General features: G+C 39.5%; 2 protein-coding genes across 3 annotated transcripts in view; one reads left to right on the top strand and one right to left on the bottom strand.

Annotated features, from left to right (window-relative positions):
* The window catches only part of LOC122718631 (3-phosphoinositide-dependent protein kinase 1), a 479,613-nt gene that overhangs the window by 12,441 nt on the left and 443,531 nt on the right, over positions 1–23,641 (top strand). The window lies entirely within an intron of this gene.
* Positions 2,990–4,879, bottom strand: LOC122718632. Its single transcript, XM_043943838.1, has 4 exons — positions 4,740–4,879; positions 4,458–4,656; positions 4,304–4,396; positions 2,990–3,307 (listed from the first exon to the last, which is right to left on the bottom strand). Exons 1-4 carry the CDS (start codon positions 4,877–4,879, stop codon positions 2,990–2,992), a joined length of 750 nt encoding a protein of 249 aa, XP_043799773.1.

Here is a 23,641-nt window from a genome sequence, read left to right as displayed (position 1 = left end):
TACAAGATCAGATTATATTACTTATGGCTGTACAACCTCACGGTCTTGTAAATTTAATCAACGATGCACTTGCGTGAGTTCGCCTCGTGTCAGGATCGATTGCCGCTGTTGAGAAATTTCGCGAAATATCGGATGATACTACCTCCTCCTTCCTTTCCAAGAACGAAATGCCAGGTCCTCGTTTTCTTATATCTTCTCTTAATAAGACCCGCGTTTCTTCTTTTTTCCCCACGATTCACCGATCCATGCCATTCGGCTAATTTTTATCGATCCGTGTCCGAGATAGCGGTCGATCGGTTTATTCATTAAAATCACGTCCCGTTCTTGAAAAGGATGTTTCGAATCGCGAGGACATTAAAGGCGGTAACGGTGAATGATCATACGGAAAAGGTACTATCGCCACAGAATGACTCACAGGGACGGACTCTCTCTCTCTCTCTTTCTCTCCCTCCCCTCCGATTTTCTTTCCATCTCTATCCTCTTTTCCCCAGCTCTTTCTCTCTCTGTCGCCTCTACGATTCCACGTACTGCATCTGCATGTTAAGTTAGATTGGCTCCAAGAGAACTGAACCGTAAGCCACCGGAATATACGTTGTCTTCTCCCTCGGATCTTGGCCTCTCCTTCTCCTCCTTCGTGATACACACAGAGCGTGCAAACATGGCCGTGGCGGGTCGTGCACGCACACATCCCCCGATGCCGCGTGTCCCGACACGCGAGCGCGTGTGCACCAATGGTATTTGCATATTTCAAATTATTTCGAGGAAGATGCTAAGTGGAGCGTCGCTTCTGTGCAATGGACCGATCTTCCCTTCATCTTCGTTGCTTCTTTTCTCCGTTCTCCATTCTCTTCCGCCCCCGCAGCCGCCTCCTTCCCCTCCCATTACCCGTTCTTTCGGCGTCGTTTCGCTTTCGTCCTCTCTCATAAGTACATGAGTGCACACCGATGTCGCGGAATCGATCCCTCGATTCTTTCCCAACTGCACTCCCCTGTGTCCTCAGTCTCGAAAGAATTAACCGGAGGAGTTTCACCTTGGCAAACAGAACCGATAGGGAAACGTTCCATGGGCTTTCTTCTTTTTATCCTCCTCTTTTCTTCGATACCTCGGATTCTTTTAATATCCGATTACCGTCGAATATTTGCCGGGGGGTATATGGTGGCTGTCGCGCGCGGAATCGCTATTGGCTTAACTTGTTGATGATTAGAGGTGTTTGGAGAGTACCAATTTCATTCGATTCGGGATGTCTGAGAGATACGAAAGGTAAAAAGTAGGATTAGTTTTTTTTTTTCGTGTGTCCAGAAACGAAAGGAGAAACGATGAGTGTTTTGTAGATTTCTGAGATTAACCTTAGAAATACACTTTTTCTTTTAATTCATCTGCGAGAAGATGGTATTTATTTAGAAGTGAATTAATACGGGTTTATAAGTTTTCATGAAACACGAGTTTGAATGATTATTGTCATCGTAGTTTGGCTTTCGAAAAAATTTGCGATACAAAAATGTTTGTCAAAGGGGAAATGGTATTTTTCTATTTAATGATTGGAAAGAGAGAAACATAAAGTCGGTACAAATTCTAAGACGAATTTTAGTTTGCGTTGGCATATGATATGATGCATATCTGTTCTAGCCGTCATTTTCCAGTAAATATATTTAATAAAGCTCGTTTGGACGAAATTTTAATAGTGGTTGATTATTTGAAGTTTAAGTGAAATCTTATTACACGAATAACTGTGATTCGTCCCTACAATTATGTAAACGTTCCTATAATATAACATATATTTTATTCTTTGTTACTGAATAAATGAAGAATTAATTTGGTAAGCATTACGCAGTTATCGTGTTTGCCGTAGATACGTTATTATGTATTTAAGTGAAAATGTTTCGTGGAATCCTCTCATATTAACATGAACTTCTGTTTACTGAGCGAAATATCATACTTGGTGAGAAGGACTGGGTAAATTCCTATTAAAACGACCTGGTTGTACGAAGTTTCTTGTCCCCTGACAATTTCATATAAACGAACTTCTATAACATCTAATTATTGCCCTCCTCTTGGATCAAAGAATCCAAAATTAACGATAATAATAGCAATCTTGATTCGAATGTATCAAAATGTATCTGAAATTCATCTTTGGCTCTCATCTCAGAATCGGAATTTATGTCTTTGAAAAGATATTTCTTATTTCGTGTTATACTGATATAACTCGGCTTGTACGATGGAACGACGTAGTCGTTTCACCTTTTTCTACCGTACGATTTGTCGTAAATTTGTTTATTGGCCGCTTCGTTACGATCACTCTACGAGATAAGTAATATCGTAAACGTTCTTTTAATGTCCGCATTCGGTACTTGGCGTCGATGAACCGGCTACGATACGTTTATCCATTTACACCGCTATTCGTACATTCTTTCGCGCGGCTATTACGACTCTCACGAGATTAAGTCAGTCACGGTTTCTGAAGGATCGTCACATTCGTTTTAGCGCGTCGTACGCTGTACTTTCGATTTTAAAATATCGTTTTTTGTCGTACAATGGACGTTATTATATTGTTTGTTATTAATTCGTTATTTAGGCATTGATTGCTGAGGTTATTAGTCGATGATATATAATTTGATTTTTATTATTTTTTTTCATCGTGTTTGTAACATGTAATCTGATGTTCATAATATGGAGAATTGATAATCGTGTTTTCCCTACAAACTATCGTAATAGAATAATGAAATTAAAATCTGAACGCATGATCTCGGTTGAATCATTATTAATCAAATAAAATTCATATCGTAACAGTATTATCATAAATTATTCGATCGAGTACTTCTATAATTTCGAACTATAATATAAAAATAGTAAAAAGAGTTTCAAAGTTTCGATCCAATGATCTATCTCTAGAACAATACGATATTATAAATAGGTTAATGCCGTATGTATAATTGTAAATTGATGATGGTTGGCCACCGTTTCTAGGCCATGCTAAACGAGAAAATTTCAATCAACACATGATCGTTGGCCAGCTGGCCTGCTCGTAGTTTCTATATTTTGCGCAAACGTCGATGGAACTGGAATGGAATGGTAGCTGTACGATGTTGATGTCGTAATTCGTGTTGACCAGCACCGCGTTGACCGTGGGTATGTTCAGCTTATTGGCCAGATCGTCTTCTTGAAATTCTCCGGTTATCGGATTCATTTGAGAGCAACGTGTTTTCGCCAGCACACACGCGGTCGTGTTCACGTATAATTGGGCTAATTTGACGTCCGTCAAGTTGAAATTGGGGGACATTCTTACGGCTTCGCCGACGCATTCCCTGAGCTGTGCGAAATATTTCTCGATGAACGATCGCTTTTGCTCGAGACTCGCTTTTTATATCGAAGAATTCAATACAAATGCAATTTTCTAATTTCTAAAAAGCATCTTTTATCGTTTACATTATTTATCGTTAGATTCTTCGTTATTTGCAACACTATATTTACAGGATTGATTCTAGAAGCCAAGACGAAAAATTACATTTTTTTATTTACATTTACAGTTACATTTTTGTATTCGTTGAGAATTGAATTTTCAGTGCTGTTTAGCAGTTCAGTGTATTATAAAGACAATCGAGTGTATTATAAAGACAATAGGCAATGTAATAGGCAATGTAAGTAGGTAAAATGTGATAGATTGTTAAAGATGCTAGATTGTTAAAGAGAAAGATGATTGTACATGGATGTGTGAACGATGTAAAAGAATAGTGATTAATCATAGAATGAGAGAGTAGAAAACATCCAACTGAATGTTTAATATTGCATTCCACGTTTAAGTTAGTATCGTACACATAACAAAATTTCAATAATAATACATATATACAAAAGTAAGATATACGTATACTTACTAGATTTTGTAGGTATTTTGAATCAAGTGATATGTACAAATTCATCGTATAAGTGTATCTATGTACAATTCGGTTGTTTAGAAACAGTAAAATTTTGTGATTTAATTTTCAATTGTCTAGGATCGATAGGTTCAGCTCCTGGCCTTACGGTATTCGATTCTATATTCCGTTCACGTATGATGCAAACAGCATTCACAAATTTCTTGTACAACTTAAAATAAAATATTGATACTTTTCTGGAAGTCATCCTTAGGTTTGATGTTGTTCTTGGTTTAACTCGTGCATCCTATTTACAATTGCTTTCTCTTTACATTTCTATACGAATTATTTGAATAAAATAACAAGTGCAAGATCGTTTTGTCTTCTATCTGTCCGAAGCATGCAAAAAATATTTTAAAGTATTTCGCAAAAAAAATTGTACGATCTCTACTCACCAAAGTATCCTTATTTACTTGACGAACGCATTCGAGGAACGAGCAATATATCGTCGTAACACTCGTTCTTGAATTCATTATGCTCGTAGCGTTCTGTTGCAAACATAAAATAATCAATAAAAAATTTGATAGATAAAAATTTCGTATAACTTACTCTCAAGTATTGTTGACAGTGGCCATAATCGGTATTATTGAGATAAATATCGGCACAATTCGAAATAGCCATTAATAAAGAGTATCCAAGGGTTTGACTGGTAGCCCTGAAGAAGCATCCGTAACACGCATCTCGACGAGTTGCATTTGATCCTTGCGATTGATTGCACAATTGATTCAATAATTCAGGAATCCTCACACTACAATTCATACGGGTTAAATTTACAAAATTGATGAATCGATTTATTATATAAAAATTGATTATTATTGCGAAGAAAGGTACTTTTTAATGCCAGTTATAGATCCTAAAAATTTAGATAAACCTTCCTGTACTAGCGGTTCCACCAAGTTGACAGACACGAGCAATATTAAAACAACGGATACACGTAGTTTCACCATCGTTATCCAACATTCATTGGTCATTTGAATGGGTATCCGTTCATGCTGAGTGCTTTATATCATAGATGAATCTGATAGGAAGATCCGGGGACGTATAGCTTCCGGCAAATAAGCTTTGAGATCTTTATTTTTAGAGAAAACATCGTTTCAACGTCTGTATTGTTTTGTATAGTGATTTTAGTCCTGTTACAATTCGTAATTATTCAGAAACAGGATATCCTATATAAATAATAGCGAGATCTCGTTTCAAAAATTCACTTGATTGTTGTGTTGTTCTTGTTCCTTGCCCTATGAATTATTATTATCCATTATGTAAGGGAATTTTCTTACAAATAATTTATATTGAACATTACACGTATAGTTAATACAGTAGATTTATAACTGTAGGTATTAAATTATTTGAGAATATTCATATGTGAAGTTAAATTTGAGGAAAGAGTTATAGCAAAGTTAACTTTTTATTTAATAAATTATTATTTTATATATAAGCGTATTCAAAGATATTTATTTAATTCTAGGATTTATCTTCCATACAAATTTAGAATAATAATTTGAAAACTTTATTCAAAAAAAAAAAAAAAAAAACAATTTCACATATAAAATACGTCTGATAGTAAGATAATCTCGTCTGACCATTGGATAGAATAATCTACTGCAAACTATAGTTCATCTATAGAAAATTTTACTTCTCCTTATATCATTTTACATTCTCTATCTTCAAACACATGGATGATTCAGTAATTAATCAAACATCATTATATTTTCTTTCACCTTTCATCGTTACAAAAATTTTTCGCGTTGGTCCAACTCCAAAAACTTTGTTTTGGTTAGAAACCGCGGGCAGAAGTGTAATAATTCTCACATTACCTGTGCGATCGTGTAGAAACACGTCGACGAAATGCCGTTGGGCGTCGTTGTCCCGTAAAAATGAACCATGGACGAGAGATCTGGGACGATGGAAGTCGGTGATGGGCGACAGCTCGTTCACGGTACCAGCGAAATCGGCCGGTTTCGCGGATGCGATCCGTCAGATCGGATCTGTCTGACACGATTATTACGTGACGATATGAGGGAACCTCGTGTCGCTCTGGAAACGCGGTTGTATTCAACGTGGAGAACTATACTGGACTCCATGGAGCATTTTTTACGCGTGACGTGGCGTGTCGAGATATCGAATAGTTTTATTTCACGATGAAATTTTTGTTCGATGGCAAGCGATTCGAAGATGTTTTATTTATTTTCGTTTTAATGAGAATAAAGTCGCTTTAAAAATAGTAAAAATATGCGGAATGATTTAGATTTTGAATCGTTATTATTTTTTCCTTCTATCTTTCAAAACATTTGTTCGATAAAAAAGTACTCAAAGGATATTATTTTATTTCGACGTGTTATCCTCAAATAGATAAATAGATAGGCAAAAGATAGGTAGATTGCTTATTAAAAGGAAAAATGAGATAATTACTATAAAAATGAATAAAAAATACGCAGAATATTTTAGATGAAAACGAATCAATATATTAAAGAATGGAGATATCATTTTTTGGCTCATTCTTTTAAAAAAACTATCTTATTTATATTTGTTCCACGTGATTACTACGATTTTTTTTCAACTATTTGTATTATTTATTTGCGGTTGTATGGTTCCGTGTTATAAAACTCGTTACTGCCCTCTTGAAATTGCCTCCCTTGTTGCACACCCGAGCCACTTAAACTCTATATCCTTTGCCACGTTACAATTAGGGGGAAATGTATGTTACACCTGGGTCTTATAATTTTCTGCGCTTTTTGTACCTAATATCTTGTACCTAAATATCGTCATTTTTATGCTTACTTTTCTTCTACCTCTATAAACATAAACTTATTTTCAAAATAAGTTCAAATGCATCGATTATCAATTCCTCTTCTGAAATGTAGATGTAGATGAATAAAAATTTAAAAGATCGAACAAGTATCATTTTACTCGCGATTCGATCGATATTGCTTGAAGAAGCATCGCAAGATCCATTATTAATAGTCACGCGAAAAATGAATAAACATCGCGGTCGAAGTTCTCTAATTTCGAGTAGGGGAGGAAAGTGGGCCATCGTGTGCGTCCGAGACGACACACGTGCCACGGTTATTTATACGGCAGACGGTCGGGCAAGAAAGAGGCGACGTTTAGGACATGCGCGAAAAAGGGGCAAAAGAAGGAGCGGATGCGACCGAGAGACGGTAAGAGGGATGATGGAGGAATGGAAACGGTGCAATCCCGATGGAACCAGAATTAGAATGACTCACAGGATTATTTGTGTTTATGTAATTCGAGAAATTCGACACGGTGGAGGGACGGTGACGTTATACCAGCTGTATTTCGCTCGTGAACCGGCCGAGTTATTGCATTGGTTTTCGGTATCGGAGGACCACGGTATCACGTTGCATCTTTGATTTTTCAAAATTAAATTTTAAGATCGGTTGGATCTTGATCCATTGTCCGTGGAATTAATATATCGGTATACGTCACGATATTAAATTATGCCTTGTATAACGACGATCGAAAAAAAAAAAAAATGAGAAAGAATCGAATCTACACATATTATTATGTCTAATATTAAATACGAGGAATGTAGAAAAATAGAACGAAGATATTACACCGATACTTTCGAAAAAAAAAAATGTGAATCGATTTCTTCCGAGATGTATTTGAAAAACCATCATCATTCTATATGTCTCTCCCTCTCTTTCGTTCGATATATCGAAATGTATTACTATTACGCGACATGACAGCTGCACTCTCCTCCAAATTTCTTCCCCATCCGGTCGGTCAAGCTTCGGGATTCCACTGGTAAAGAGCAATTAAACCGTACTCGGCCACCCTCCTTCGAGGTCGGTCTCGATGACAGCTGCATCTCGCTGTCAATCAGTGTCCTCTTCTCGTTTCTGCGGGCGGTCAATTAAGTGGACGGTAACTCAATCCTTGCGGATGTCCCCACCATTTTATTTCGAGTCTCACGAGAATAACGAGGTGGTGGTAACTCAATTTCACGAGGCGTACGCGCGCTGTTTTTGTCAGCGACGTTTATTCTCGGCCTTCGTTCCCGGATTTACCGAATAAATAAGCTTTTCCAGTCGGATCGGTGGGAGGGAAGGGGAGGGGAAGGGAGAAGGTCTACCGAGTTGGAATAATTTAATCGCACGTTCAAATGTATATACTTGTAATACCGATCCCGAGGATCGTTTGTAACCGACTCCTATGCTAAGATAAAGTGGCTGCATTTATTTTGCGATCCGTTTGAACAGGGGTTGACTGGAAACGTTAAGTAACTTAAGTGCAAACGTATTCGGATGTTGATAAATCTATACCCTCGGTTATTTACCCGACACGTTGACAACCGAATAAATCGAAATCTCGGGCGAAATAAGCACTTAGCTTTTCAAGGAAAACGAATCGTTTTGTGATACGAGGGTGGTTTGGAAATGTATGTCGATAGTCGAATTTATGCTCAAGTAAAAAAATGTTATACGTTGTATATAGCTTAGTTTTCGAGTTATGGGCGATTGAAGAAAATCTTATAAAAATTTTATTTTACGTGTTCTTCGAGTAAATATTCAGAAATCGTGAGATTTTGGAGTAGAAGATTGTGAGATGGATTCGGACTTGATATTCATACGATAATGTCCTTTGTTAAGAATTTTAATGATCCACTAAAGTATATACAAGATATTGCTTATTTGCCGCGACAATCATATAACTTTTTAAAAATTACGATTTTAGAAAAGACTTCTAATTATCTCATTATTTCAAATAAGTGATTACATATTATTCATACCGTACAAATTCATCCCCTAAGATATTGACATATATTTTTTTTGAAGAATCATTTTGCCAGACTTTGAAATTTGTCTCGATAAAGTAATTAGGCCCCCAGCGTCTTACGGATTGAGAGTAAAGGGCTAAAGGTTACTTCTTCACCGTACAAATAAAATCAGTGTCCTCCAGAAACCCAACGGTGCGCTCATTTCTGGGGATCTTTTCAAACGTAGGAAGATCTGTGTTTAGGGGTGTCATCGCCACTGGATACTTTCCAATTACGTTGGACAAGATTTCGTAGGTTCGTTGATTCGTGGATAATCCGTGCTTTGGTTCTCCTTATTGGATTAGGGGTCGCAGCGAGCGGCCAAATGACGAAGTATGTATTTCGAATTAAAATTCTTAATTATGGGACAAAAGTGGAAGAAAGTTAGCCCGTGCTTTTACGAGTTTTTGGAAAGTTTTGTATACCGAGGATCACGTGGAACACACGCGTCACTTCGTGAAATTGGATGATGCATAATTGAGGGTGAAACAATAATTGAATAAATTTAATTTTTCGAAGTAATTCGTCTACTACTGTTCCTCGTTCGAGGTTGTAAAACGGTGCAACATTGAGAGCAAGTTTCGAAAGACTGTTATTTAAATACAACGAGGAATTATGAGACACGGTTAACTTAGTCTTCGGTTTAATGAACCGTGATTAATATTTCACCGTCCTTTCGAGTGTTACGTGATGAGTTTGAACACGATTAGCGTTACGATGGAATCTGTCGATGCATAATTAAACGGAGACTGTAAGTGAATGAAAATAGAGCAACGAGGAGAGCAATCGAGTTTGAACGTTTTATCGGGTTTCATTTTTAATGTATGCACTCGTTTCTGTTTCGTCGCGAAATTATACTAGTATCTGTTTGCAGTTGGAAAATAGAAATTAATAAATTTGAGATAGGTCGTATAGTCGATCAAGACGAATCGGTTAAAACAGTCTTTTAACAGTTGCAATAATTCAATTTCTAACATAGGCATCTTATAACATCAAGTTTCAAATCTGCTAATTCATTAATCGCAATTTCGTCTTTAAACAATCATCTTCATCCATGCTTTAGCACGTTCGATATAGTAAGAAAAACAATTGTAAAAAGATATAAAATGACAAAATTCAAAGCTGTATATATTAATACTAATACTCGTACTGAACGCATATAAAGAAAAATATTTGAAAACTTTTTTATATCTTTGATATTTTCAAAAAAAAGATTCACGTCATAAGATAAAAAATTCTCATGACATCGTTTGCACGTCAATCGCATCGTATTAAATAGAAACGAATTTGAAGAGTCCAATAACGACGATGTTATCTCTTCCCATTGTTGCTCGTTTCACACTAATTTCTTTCTATAACCCTCACGTATATTTTGGGGTGAAGATAATTTTTCGCTCAATTCCCTTTTCTCGAACTCGCCTCGCTCTCATTAATTTCTCCACGCCTTTATGATTCGTTCCGCTTTACACGAAACCTCCGCCGGCTTCTCCGTTCGATCCTCCCCAAACGCGTCTCAATTATTTTCCCTCCTCGCACAGCCTTTCTCTCCCGATCCTTTCTGGCCGGCTGATAAGTGCATTAGGTGAACCCGGAAATTGGTAGACATCCCGTGGTGTGTACGCACATTAACCCCACCGTTCGGTTCTCGTCGTTTCAGTCGCGAGCCGGAGGGGTCGGCCGTCAAAAAAGAAGAGGAAGCTGGGCTTTACGTGGCCCAGCCACCGGAGAGATGAAGTCCACGTGCGCGATGTATATCAACAGATTTTAACCTACATACACGCGTCGGATCTCGCCCTCGAGGAATGCTTTTAGTCTCTCCTCGCTCGAATATCATCGTCGAACGATTTCGCGTTAACTCGTCGCGGGAACGTTCTCTTTTTCTCCTGTCTTCCCTTTATTTTCTTATATCCGCCGTTAAATTCACGGCTCGTAACACCGATAATATCATAGGGGTTACTTTCTACACATTTGGCCGGCATATGACACGGCCTACGTCATTTGGCTTCCTCCTATTTTACGTCAATTTACTCGAAATAGTTTGGGGTTCTTTTGATTCGTGTGCAAATTAGTTAATTAAAAAGGATTAGATCAAGTTTAGAGCAAGCGTTGAAGCAGCTGAAAATATTTCTTAATAAATTTAATTTTCTTTCGAAAGAGTAAACAAATAATAATATTTATGCACGAAGAAAATATCGTTTAAAGAAGCGCGAATCACGAAACACCAAAAAGTAATGGAAACATGGCAATGCCATTTGGTAGGAAAGATCTCTTAACAGAGATCCCTTTTCCCATTGCGGCCACATTTGTCACCGCGATTCGACAGACATCCGGACACGCACATATGTGGACATCATTTTCGACCCCTAATTCGCGCGTAACCAGAGAGACAACGACTCCCGCGCTTCCTCCACGGGTCGTTAGGCTTTCGAGAACGGTGTGTTGGCCTCTCCATTGGCCTTTTCACCGTTCCACCCTCTTGAGTGCCACCGTCGATGAGTATTATAAGAAATTGGCGGTGTAACGTGCGTGTTGATAAAAATCAGTTGGCCACGCGAAAAGGGCATCCGGGGATCGGTCTCGGGAGTGTAATAACCCCGTCGCATTATCGTTATCCTCGACAGATACTTTCATTGATATCACGGCTCTCTCAGCTCGCGTGTCTAGATTCCTCGTGGCTCGTTGTCGCGCTGAATTTACTCGCGTATAACCGAGGAGTCCGCCTCCTACACATTGTAAACATCTTTTAACGATTATTGCCGCCTGTAAATCGTGCATCCCGAACGTTTCGTGTGCTCCTCCTCGTCGTCGGTGAGCGCGATGATGTAAACGTTTTTGGCCGTTAAATCGTTGAATTATTCTTTTTCTTTTCGAGTCCACGATTCGGATGGCCATTCACTTTGTCGAGTGAATAATTGGTATCGGTTATTATCGCGTTGAATTTAGGTGGAAATTTATTTTGGAGATCTCGAGAATATTTAGTCATCTGGTTGGGGTTAGATTGGAAGATAGAAGATCTTGAGAATTTTGAACGATTAAAATTAGATAATCGTGATCTTGGAATCGTGGAATCGTCGGAAGAAAAAGAGAGAAAATAGTGATTGCACTTTCCAGGGATACATTGTGTTAAGCGCGCAATACTCGGTTCAATTCAGATCCAAGACTGAGAATTCTAAAATTCTAGATTCGGAGAAGTTCTGCAAATTCTGTTTTTGAACGGTATAAATAAGTGTCGTTGTTAGAGCGTCGATTATCCGAATTAATTGGAAGATAATTCTATTGGAACAAATTGGATAATTGGTCAGAATCGAATAAATTTTTAAATATGAATATTTATCACGTAAAAAATACGTATAACAAAAGTAGTTTTTAACTTATCATTTCAGAATATATAAACATTTTTAGATACAGAAATTTAAATACTGTACTCATTTTGTATTCGAATAATCAATCGGTCATTTGGATAATCGAAATTCGACGTTCCATTCTATGAATCTTTTTAAATGTAAATCTCTATCCAATACCAATCATTGATTCGCGATTGTAATTACAAACGATTCGTCATCGTTGAATTATCTTTTGCCACGGAATAATATTATACCAATCTGATAAATAATAAATAACGGAACGATATGTATCGTAACGATAAGCCAGATACGATATTTGCAGTCATCACGATTTCTGCGGAATATTTTTTATTCAATTCGATTTCTCTCTTTCGTAATATGGAAACAGGAGCACGCGGAATCCGCGCGATGGCACTCGGTGTGACGCATGGTTTCGAAAAACGCGCCCCCGCAGTTGCAAATCGTCGGTCGACGCGCGAGAAAAATAGAAGCTCGCGACATTTTCGAGGAGCCTGGAATACGCTCGTTAATTTTAACGATCCCATCGAATCGACGATGGCATATACCCCCGGTGCCAACGATGACGACTCACTCCTCTGCCTCCTCATTTTCCCTCGCACTTTACTCGCTTGTATACGTTTCACATTTTGATTCGATTGGTTTGTAGCCACTGCACGTGAATAGAATAGTGGCGCCGCGAAATACCGACCCCTGCTCGACGTTCGTCAAACGTGGCTCCGAGTATTTTAGGCCATCCGACTTCCGGCCTCTCTTGATGGACTAATATTTCACTTTTTGCTTTATGACATAGGGTAAATAGCTCTCGTTTAACGAACGTTTAGGTACGATCTGAAAGGTTTTGAATCGTTTTTTCAATTGTTTTTTCGAATTAAGATTCGTAGAGAGTTGATTACTTTTTTTTGTTCAGACGAAACTTTCAATAATATGTTTTTATTTTATTTATTTATTTTTAATCTTTTGTAATACGGAAATTCAATTGTGGCAGTCGTAACTTTTTATCTTAATCTATATTTTATTATTCTTTGATATAACGGATTATATAACTTTTCGGATAACCGGATTGTTTATCTTAATTGCTGGTTGGTAGAATAATTTTGGAAAATATGAATATTATCTTTCAAACGTTCTAGTCGTAGTTTCATCAAAATTTTTTCCTTTTTTCGAAAAGCAGAGAGGATAAAGTAGGAACGAGTTAACACGACGCCGTGTATATCAGTGGTCGCCGATTCACGATGGGGTCAGACCCCAAAAATTCGCTTTAAAAGTTCACACTGCGCCACAGGAATTTATCGTGGTCGCCTCTCGAGTGCTCTTAACGAAATTAAACCTGTTCAGTACTGTGCAGAATGTTCACGATGATTGTGTCCACCGTGAAGCGTTTGGACCGAAATCTCGAACGATCAGTGGTAACCAATTTTCTCGCGAATTGTAAAACTGGTTGAAATTTTGTTTCCATTATATTGGATTTGAAAACTGTTACAGTATCGATTTCGATTCTTTAAATAGTTATGAGAATTATTTCGATTAAGTATTTTCTATTTTATTTAGTTTCCTCTATTTCTATTTTATTTGTTCTAAAAATTTGTAAATATCATAAAATATATCATTAAATATATATTATATTAATCGTGCAATAATATGTCAAGATTTTTCAAGATATTTTATTCCAGTAGTTTCATTGTTCAGTTTCAAAAGTTGTTGTACAAAAGTAACATTTTTTGATTATTTAAAAGAGTAGCATTTAATATTGATTAAGGTTAATTTTTTTTATTAATCATATTAATATTTTTTATTAATAACAAACGAATATAATTATTATAAGATAATATAAAATGTTCGACGTTGATCAATATTAAATGACTTCCTCCTCGTTATATAGTTAAGAAATAGATACTTGAAAATCATAAATTTTTTCATCAATAAATTTTTTTATAATTCAAATGCATTTTTTAAAAAAAAATTTAAGAAAGAATGTTTGATTCATTCTGATCGATGTGTCAAAGAACAGATTTGTTTTCCTAATCCTCGACACTCTCAAAATTTATCCAGGCTCTTTGAACAATACAGTTTCCCGGAATACCATCTGTCGATGATTCATTCGAAGGCATTTCCAACCGGAAACATGTGTTGGCTTTTCACCATCGATCCCACGAGAAGTCCATGGAAAAACGATACCTGAAATCGCGGTCCTTTCAGGTTCCATTGTTGTGGTTACTGTTATGTTTTCGATCCATCCACCAAGGATGAAGTGCTATTTCGCCACTCTCGTACGAGAATATTTCGTTCAAGGATAGGCACACGCTCATCGTATACCCCTTTCATCCCTCGTCACGACCTCTTTTTCTCTTGCTCAAATTTCGTTATTTGTTTTCGAGGATGTTTGAAGATCGTATTTACCCTCTTATATGCACTCAGACTCTCTTGACCGAGCTATCTTCCTTCTTTAAACGGTTTTCGTAGATTTTTGTGATGTCTGACAGGTGAGGAAGAAGAAACACTCGTGGTGAATTTATCGAAAAGATTTGGAGATTCAATGATCTCGAAATATTTAAGTTTTGTAACGAATAATATGATTAATCTCGATCATTATCCTAAAGAAATAGGATAATACAAATTTCACAAAAAACGGGAGAAATTCGTGTAACGAGGAAAGGGAAACGAAAAAAGATTTGCTGGCAAATAATTTTCTAGCGAAAACGTATGGACGCAATCGATAATTAGAAGTGACATGTACGGGTAACCTAATAAGCTCGCGTGAATGAAAATCTCGTTTTACCCTTCGTGATTCGTGGCGTGCACCTGATCCGAGAATCGGAAACGAACGTGTAGTTGAATCGGAGTCATGCATACACGGGGTATAGATGCACGCAGACTGTCGCGTGACTTGAGAACGCTTAAATCGCGGTAATTAGAGAGGTAGAGAAGAAGAAGAAGAAGAAGAAAAAAAAAAGGATAAGCCAGAAACGAGGGAAATCAAGCGGAAACACGGCGTCACGGCATCACGGCACGTGTCACCGAGACCACGTGTCTCGAAGGAAGTAAGCTCGCAAAACAACCCTTATCGTCTTTGTATCGTTCTTTCTGTCCCTTCTAATGAGTTCCAGCCGGAAGGAAATTTTTTGGACTTCCTTTCTTTCTGTCGTGCTACTTTTAGGGTGACTGCACAAAGTACTTGCAAACAGTTGCACTTGATATAGTAGTTTATATAGGTCCAAGTATTTTTGATATTATAAAAATGAAATGTAGAAGAAAATTATAATTAATAGAAAATTAGAACATCAATATTTGTTGTAGTTATTGCAGATATATATTTAAATATTCAATAATGCTTTTAATAATGGAATTTTTATCAATACTTATATTTTTTAATATTTTTCTTAAGACGAGAAAAATATGATTTATTCTAAAATATATTTAGGAAGGCAGATTTAAAACTACTGGAAGACTAGGATAAAAAAACTTTAGACGAGATTCCCGTCACTATGATTCCAAAATTATTCAATATGTAGCTTGCTTGTTGATTATACAATATAATATATATTGTTGATTATTCATATTCATCAATGACAATAATATATAGGCAAACGAAATAATATGTATATAGGATACCCGTGTTATCCCATCGAGGATCAAAAATATTTACCATACAATATTCACTGTATATCCCGCTAAGTACAATAAGCTTAACCCATCATAAAGACACAGATATCTCGCTCCGCATATTTAAATGTACAATTAATCGAGTAAATAACGAAAATTGCTTTAAGTAGGTTTGAAACTGGTTGGCACATCGTATCCTCCAATTATGAAAAAAGAGAAAAAGCTATACGATATCGTCGAAAAAACGTTGCCTCCATCGTGGAAAGAAGGGGATTAATATTAGGTAATTAAGTTAAAGTTGGAAGGAAGCGCGGACATTTTAAAGTAATTAGTAATTGTCGTGCGGCCGTAATTAGCCCGGTAGTACACCGTTTCCTTCGTCGGCTTTGTTTAATCGACTCGAGGGCGCGTCTCCTTGGAAAGGAGTGGTGGTGGTGGTGATGGCGACGCATTCGAAGAATAAAAGAAAAGTCGTCGGATACTCTTCCTTCCTCCCCTCTTAACGAACAATCGAGCGAAAATTTACAATGTCGTCGGGCGTGGGCCGCTTTGCGATTCTTCCCGCGGACGAGGCCGCGTTATTGCGAGCCGCGCGGATTAATTCACTCCGCTTTGGCCGGTTTCCATTGGCCCCGCGCGCGCAGTCTTCTTGGTTCCGCAGCTTCAAAGCGGGGCGACCCCGGGGAGCGTAAAAAGGGCTGGCGTTCCGAAGGGTGAGAAACACGGCGGTCGCGCTACAGCCCCGTTTAATAATTTACAGAGCGGGAAGATGCGTGAACCGAGATCTCTCGAGTCTTAATTGTTTTTCTTTACCTGGGCCCCGTAATGGAATATCGACGACCTGTAGCGATGGATAATGAGCAAAACAAACTGGAGTCGAGGGGGGGAGAGAGAGAGAGAGAGAGAAAGACCAAGCCTTTTTTTTCATCCATGGGGTCGAAGGAGAGAGAGAGAAAGAGAGAGAGAGAGTCCACGATGGCGTTGCTGTCTCGCGAGAAAAATGGAGGGCGAATTTTCCCGCGCTCCCTCTTCCTTTTCGTCCCTTCTCGTTCTTCTTCTAACGGTTCTCTTTCTTTAGGTTCGCTACCCTCTGTTGGTCGCGTCGCTCCTGCATTTTTCTGTCCTTCTCGATGCTCCAGAAAGGGCGGGAAAGGGCAATGAGGGGGCGGAGTGGGAGAGGGTGGCTACGAGAGAAGGTAGCACGACGACGACGACGACGACGATGACTACGGCGACGACGACTACGGCGACGACGACGACGACGACGGCGACGATGGAATATAGTAGGGGTAGCGTGGTGGCGTGTCGGGTGGGGATGAAACGAATCAATACTTTTGCACTCAGGCTCCCACGGGTTCAGGGCTGTGAAATTTTGGCGCGAACAGGCCCCGCGTGCACGCTTTCTTCGTTGCAAACTCTTGTTCAAACTTATTTCTAAATAACGCGTTTCCAGGAATTTTTGATCGTTTAAGAAAGAATTGAACGAGCGGTGTACGATCTATTCGTTTTCAATCGTTTGTCTCGTCGACGATTAGTTAATGAATCGTAAAGAGTTTAAGAGTTTGCGAGATGTGCTCGTTATTTTTTTATTATGTCGTCGTTCACGTTCGAGTATTTAGCGTGTAGGAAATTCGAAGACTGTGCGAGCGAGTTTACTCGCACCGCGGTAAACTTGGCTTCAAGAAGATAATTGGTTATTAAGAGTAGAACTATGTTGATGAAATTTAATGTTCCCACGTACGCGTGTGCCCGAAGATGAAACTTGTTGTTCTTCGAACAAGTTCTTAACGCGACGATAACGGGATCGCGGCTCGAATAAATACATTCACGCTCGATTAATCGCGTTAATATCATCCCCCTTCTCTCCTCCCGTTATTTAATTATTAACATCGCTATTACGAATCGGCCAATTACGAATAGCCGAACACGTTGCATATTTAAAGACGAAACGTATATCGAAATATCGTTTATTTACCCGTATAAAATACAATGGTGCATTAAACCTTCTTTATTTGTTCACGCATTTCGTTCGCAAAAATGTATAGAAAAACGTATAATAACGTGAAAAACGTGTAAAAAGTACGATGGAGGAGAGCGTGCCGCTGTGTACAAACAAGATTTCCCGCCACGAGGGTGGACCACGGATTCGCGAAAAAAGCAGGGAAACATAATCGAGAGCCGAGGGAGATCGTTCTCGATGTTTTAAGGGCGACACATGGCCGCGTAAAAATTCGTGGCAACGCGAATCGTTGGAGCGTAATAAAGCTTTCGAAACGGTTGCATGCGCCGCGAGCCACCGCGCCATATACACACGCGCCATAAGCTGTACACAGCGATGTATCGTTGGAGAGAAAGGGTGTTAACTTGGCCGAGCCTGTGGTCGAAAGCCGAGCCCCGGTTCTACCACTTGTTTCCTTCGCTCGTAAAACTTAAGCAAAAATTGATACTCCGCGAATTACACGGATAATCGAATTTACGGGGATGTATGGCGATGAATGGGGGTAATAAAATGGTCGCGAGATCGGTGATGGCGGAATTGGAACGGTTGTTGGACGACGAGAGGCCGCGGTAGGGGAAGGGAGGGGTGGTTTTAGGAGCCCTTTGACGCGCCACCGAATCACTACGGCACTGCGACCACCTCCCCCTCTAACCCCACGGCGAAACGTATACGTGACGTAGTTTAGTGGGGATGGATGACGTCAGTGGTCGATACACACGGTTCTCCTCCTCGAGTACTACGCCACCCCCTTCTAGCCTGGTCGACGCGGGCCGGTGTGGGAGGGGTGGGTGGCTGGTTCTCGCTCGTGTGGGTGGTTTCGAGGTGTTCGCCGTCTATTCTGCCGCAATACGAGTCCGTGAATGGCCCCAGCTACTTGCATTCTGCAATTTTCACGGGGAAGGTAGACTTCGTTATTACAGCTCGAGTGTCACGGAAAGGATGTAGGGGAGGGGATGAGAAGGGGGTGGATATAAAGTGACTAAAAAAAAGAAGGAAACTGTTTTTTTTTTAACGTAGCTCGAAGGAGTGAAAATTATGGGGAATTGTACGGCCTCGTATTTCTGCGGAGAGAGGGGTGAATGAAATTAGTTTTAGTAATCGTAACCGACGCCTCCAACCCGGTTAACCGCTCGTAGGGCATGGATTTAAAGTCGATGTCGCTTGGAGTTATTCGTGACGCGATTTTCATTTTACTCTGGTCGAGAAGTGATTCCTGCTCTCATTAACGAGATCTCAATTTTCGCGTTATAATTAAATTATAAACCTTGGATGTAATTCGAGTAGATTTTTTTTTCCTTCCTTTTTTTTTTTATCGCTTCGAGCAATTTCGTTAGAATTACCAGACGGTATAAAGAGATGTGTATACACGCACTTTGGACGATCCAATATCGATCTAACAACTTGTGGAAATGTGAGAGAGAGCGATCGTAATTTTTCACTATGACGTCGTTGCGGTTGCGTTTCGAATGCTCTCGAATTCGATGGCGATCGTGCTGCACTCTAGTAGTCAGCAATTTAGGAATTCGTTGGACATTCGTAAAATTGGCATTCGGATTTTTAAGATCCGCTAAACGATGTGGAAGGAGAGGAGACAGATTCGTGTTTACCTCGATTCAAATTGACGCTTATGTCGGCGAACATCTTCGTAATAAGACGTAAAATCTGTTTTTCCATGATTGACCGAGTGTTATTGCCGTATCTTCCCTCGCCACGTGGCGATAAAAGCTCGATTAATCGAGCCATTACGACGTCTCGTAAGGTCGTACTCCTTATACGTCTAATTCCATTCCATCGTCCTAGTTTTTCTTCTCGTCTAGTTGTTTTCCTCGAGAGTCTATGGAAGGTCGAAGGTCGAAGAGGGTAGTTTTAACGAGTCTTACCTAGATGTCTCCCCCTCTTCTCATCTTCCCTTTACTCGCGTCTAAGGGTGAGGATTTCGTTACTCCAGCGTTACTCCGATAATTTGACGATAACGACGCGGTAATCAAGAGTAACGATCGAACCATCTTCTTGGATCTTCTTTGGAAATAGGTGAACTCGATCGTTGTATGCCCGCTTATGATGCGCGTAACGATTTCTTCGAAACGACGGAGCGAAAAGAAATAATAAACGATCGTACGAGGCGGACAAGATATCCCTATTCTTATTCGAGTTACGCTTTACACGCCTTCCCTTTACAATTTTTACTATTCTCCGAGGAACCGTAAAATTCGACACGATGTAGTACATGGTTCGATGGCCGATTCGAATAAAAATCGAAACGATCCTATTATCGAGAGTTTCAGATCGATGGACATATTACAGTTTTGATTATCGATATCTTATTGTTTTAGTTATTTTTGAATAAAATAAGCACGTTCCTACCACGTAAAATAATCAAATTTATGGAACTCGATATAAGTACAATTATCAAGATAGATAATCGTCAACATCTCTCTTCTTTTGATTAAGAAAATATTAAAATTTCAATTATTTTCTATTATCGAGATTTATTTATCACAATTTTAGGATACAGTGAAATGATCCTCGTTATAGGCCCATCGAAATGGATATAATTTTCCAAATTTTTTATTCGTGATGGAAGATCGTTAGAACCTCAGCGACGCGGTTTTTTCGAGGCTTGTGCGTCGACTCGCGAAGATAGATGACCCACTGAGATTTTGGGGTTGCTTCTGCCCTTTCGAGTTGTCATCCGTTCATCTGAGGGAGCAAACCAGTCTGTTTAACGCCTCTTTTCCTGACAATGCTTCTCCTCTTCCTCTCGTTTACCCTCCAATAAATTTCGAATCGTTTGTGCTATTTTGGGGAAACAGATCGGATACAACACCATGATTATGGGGAAAGAGAAGGATATTAGCAGGGTTATTATGTGATCATTATGCGATAGAAGAAATGTAACATTGATAAATTCGTCGATAAGTTTCAAGTTTATTTTGTTATTTGGATCATGTTCCTACAAATTATCGTATTGTTAGTGGATTAACTCGATTATTGGCAATCTGGGACTCTCTTGTTTCTCTTTCGTGCGCGTGTCGTAGGGAGGATTGGATTGGGAAGGAGGAGAAAGTGGATGGCAATGATATTTTCGTGACGAGGAAGGAAAATGAAACGAATGCGGATAAGAAAGCAAGTAGAGAAAGAAGAAGGGGTGGGTTGAAAGCGCCTATTGTGCTCTAGGGATGATTACTCTTTGAGCTCGAGCGTTATAGATTTATCCGAGTTGCACAAAGCAGTGTTAATTTACCAGGGACACGTGGATGAAAAATATTGCAATGAAAGGTAAAAATGTGATGGATAAAGATAAAAGTCGAATTATTCGTGAGAAAAATTAAATCGAGTTTATTTCGGATGAGAATTTGCAAAATATTTGTGTCTCTAGCTTTTGATTTGACTTAGATACATTATGCAAATTATACGCGTGGGTCAGGAAAGGATAAATAAAATTTATCACACGCGGATCGAAGCGAGAATGGGGTTGCAGTCGTGGGCACACGTGCCTGCATAATTTGTCCGTTATTTGTATCTTGCGCTTTCTTCAAAGAAAGGCTCCATCGTACTTGGAATGATAATTTCGAGCATTCGGGCCCATTCAGCCTCATAAGTTTCCATCAAACGCAGATTTGCCTATTCAAATAAATCACGTAGCGTCCTTCAATGAAGAAAAAAGAGCGGTTGACGAGGTGATGCACCCTTCGGACAACCCCTCTTTAATCCCGTACATTTAGTTTCATTATTACGCCTCGAAGGATATTTCGACTAGATTTATCTCGAAAGATCTAGGCTTTTCCGTTATCGTAATAATCACCTTCATCTAGATTACGAAGTTCGTAATTTTTATCCTGATTTGTAATTTGTCACAGTCTTAATTTCATCAAGATCGTGCTTTGTAATTCGTTTCTCGCGAATGTAATGGTAAACACTCGTTACATTCTAATCAGAGAGTAAACAACGACCTATCATCGTCGAGTACACGCGTCACGCGTCGCACGTGAATTTATCTTCGTCATCGTTTAATGGTACTTTACTAAGCGCATTAACGTTCCGATCGATCAACGTTTTTCCGTCCCAAAGTTTTTCCTCCGGTGTCGATCGAGGGTGGTCGGTTCCGTAATTGGCTGTACCGAAACGAGACACGACAATGTCAGCGTCTAAATCAGCGGGCATTAGTCCTAATCACTGCCATTCATAACCAAATTTGATTTCCTTTCCCCGAGCCACGGGGGCATTCCTAATGTTTTCAACGTCCCCCTTTCACGCCTCATTTTCCTTAGGCAGTCGTCCTAATTTCGCTCGATCTTTTCCTCTTCGTGCTCCTTCTTCCATCTCCGACCTTGCCTGCGATTCTTCCCTTCTTTCCTTCGTCGTTAGGGCATTGTAAAAAATAGAAGAGCGATGGCGGCGGCCTCGGTTTGCCGAGAACATATCTAATAAACAAATTACAATATCCTCGTTGATCATTTATGAAGATGGTAGAAAAAATATATATTAAATTTGCTAAATTTCCTCTTTATTGATTTTAACGATCTTGAGATATATCGTAAAGAATATATGGTTTTGAAGAAAATTTTGTTCACCGGTTTTACAACGATATATATATATCTCAAGTTTATTAAGATCGATAAAGAGGAAACTAATCGTTGGATCGTATAAATATTTTCCACTCGAACGAAGAAGAACAAAATTTTTCCAACGCATTAGACGCATTAACGATCGAATCCTTTCGAAGGATCATAATTCATGTTTTCCAATTTCCTTCGTTCCTCGAGTGTATATTCGGCGGGGACAGTTCTTTTTCTTTCTTTCCACGGACCTTTTTTCCCGGCCAAAGTTCCACCAGGCACGCAGGGACGACCGCGTTTGCTCGAGAGTGACGGATTTGAGGTTCCCCACGATATCGGATAAAGTGCGTGCACGGGCAGATAAGAAAGGCGAAAGGGGCACGTGGCAGAGGATAAGCCGGAGACGAATGGGCCAGTCACGCAATTTCACGTCAAACAGAGGCTTGCACCCCCCTCCGCGTCCATTCTCCAGGGCTGCTGCCCCTGCAACCATCTTACGAACTAGGAACGTGTTGTGGCTCTTACCCTCTTTGCCCGTTTCCGCACCTGCCGCCCATCCCAAAAACACACCACCCTTCCAGGGGATCTTCCGCTAAAGGATTAGCCTCTTACTCATGTCCCGACCGACCCGAATTCCTGTAAACGTTTGCCAGGAAACGTTCGTTGTGTCGTTAGGCTCCTAGACGTGGCAATTAACTAGCCAGACGAGGATCTTATCTCTGCGCGCTTTTTCCAAACTAATAAAAAATCCTGTCACCTGGATTCAGAAGGTAACGGCCATGGTATTTTACGACAGTTTAATATTTCGATGGAAAGTTAACGGTTACGATGATGAATCGACTTCAAATCTAATTTGAAAAGCGAGCAAATTTATATCCGCGATATCCTCGAAATGTCACGGTTCAGCCTGAATTTCGCCAATTACGAATCACTTGGCTTCTCCGATATAACGCAATCCCTGTATTTTCGTACACATCGGACAATAAATCAACGCCCCGAATATTATTCCACCTTGAACCCGACGAAAATCAACGAACATTCCACGCTTCGTTACTCCCCCGATCGCGCGAAAATGGTAACGGTAATCGGATCCTCGACGAAATCCTCGACGAAATATTTTCGTAGAAACGAGAGAGAGAGAGAGAGAGAGAGAGGAGCACCTTCCCTTATCCCTCCATTTCGAAGCGAGAAAAGGGAGCAGCGGATATTAGTGCGGCGTCGTCGCGTTTGACCTGGTTCTTCTCGCCCACTTATTCGCTCCTTCTCTCCAAGGGGTTGTGGAAGCCGTCATCTTCTTCAAAACAGTTGCCGCTCCGGAAGACAAGATTTTCCAGGGCATTCCCCTTTGGGATCGGAAAGAACAGGGGCCCTCCACCGGAAACCGGGAATAATACGCGCGCGGGCTCGCGTGTAAATTTCCATCTCGTGCC

Source organism: Apis laboriosa, unplaced genomic scaffold (assembly GCF_014066325.1).
Source record: "Apis laboriosa isolate Shangri-la unplaced genomic scaffold, ASM1406632v1 scaffold66_cov157, whole genome shotgun sequence".
In the NCBI taxonomy this organism is placed as follows: domain Eukaryota; kingdom Metazoa; phylum Arthropoda; class Insecta; order Hymenoptera; family Apidae; genus Apis; species Apis laboriosa.
Note: the sequence above shows the minus strand (reverse complement) of the source record. Positions and strands in the feature narration are given on the sequence as shown.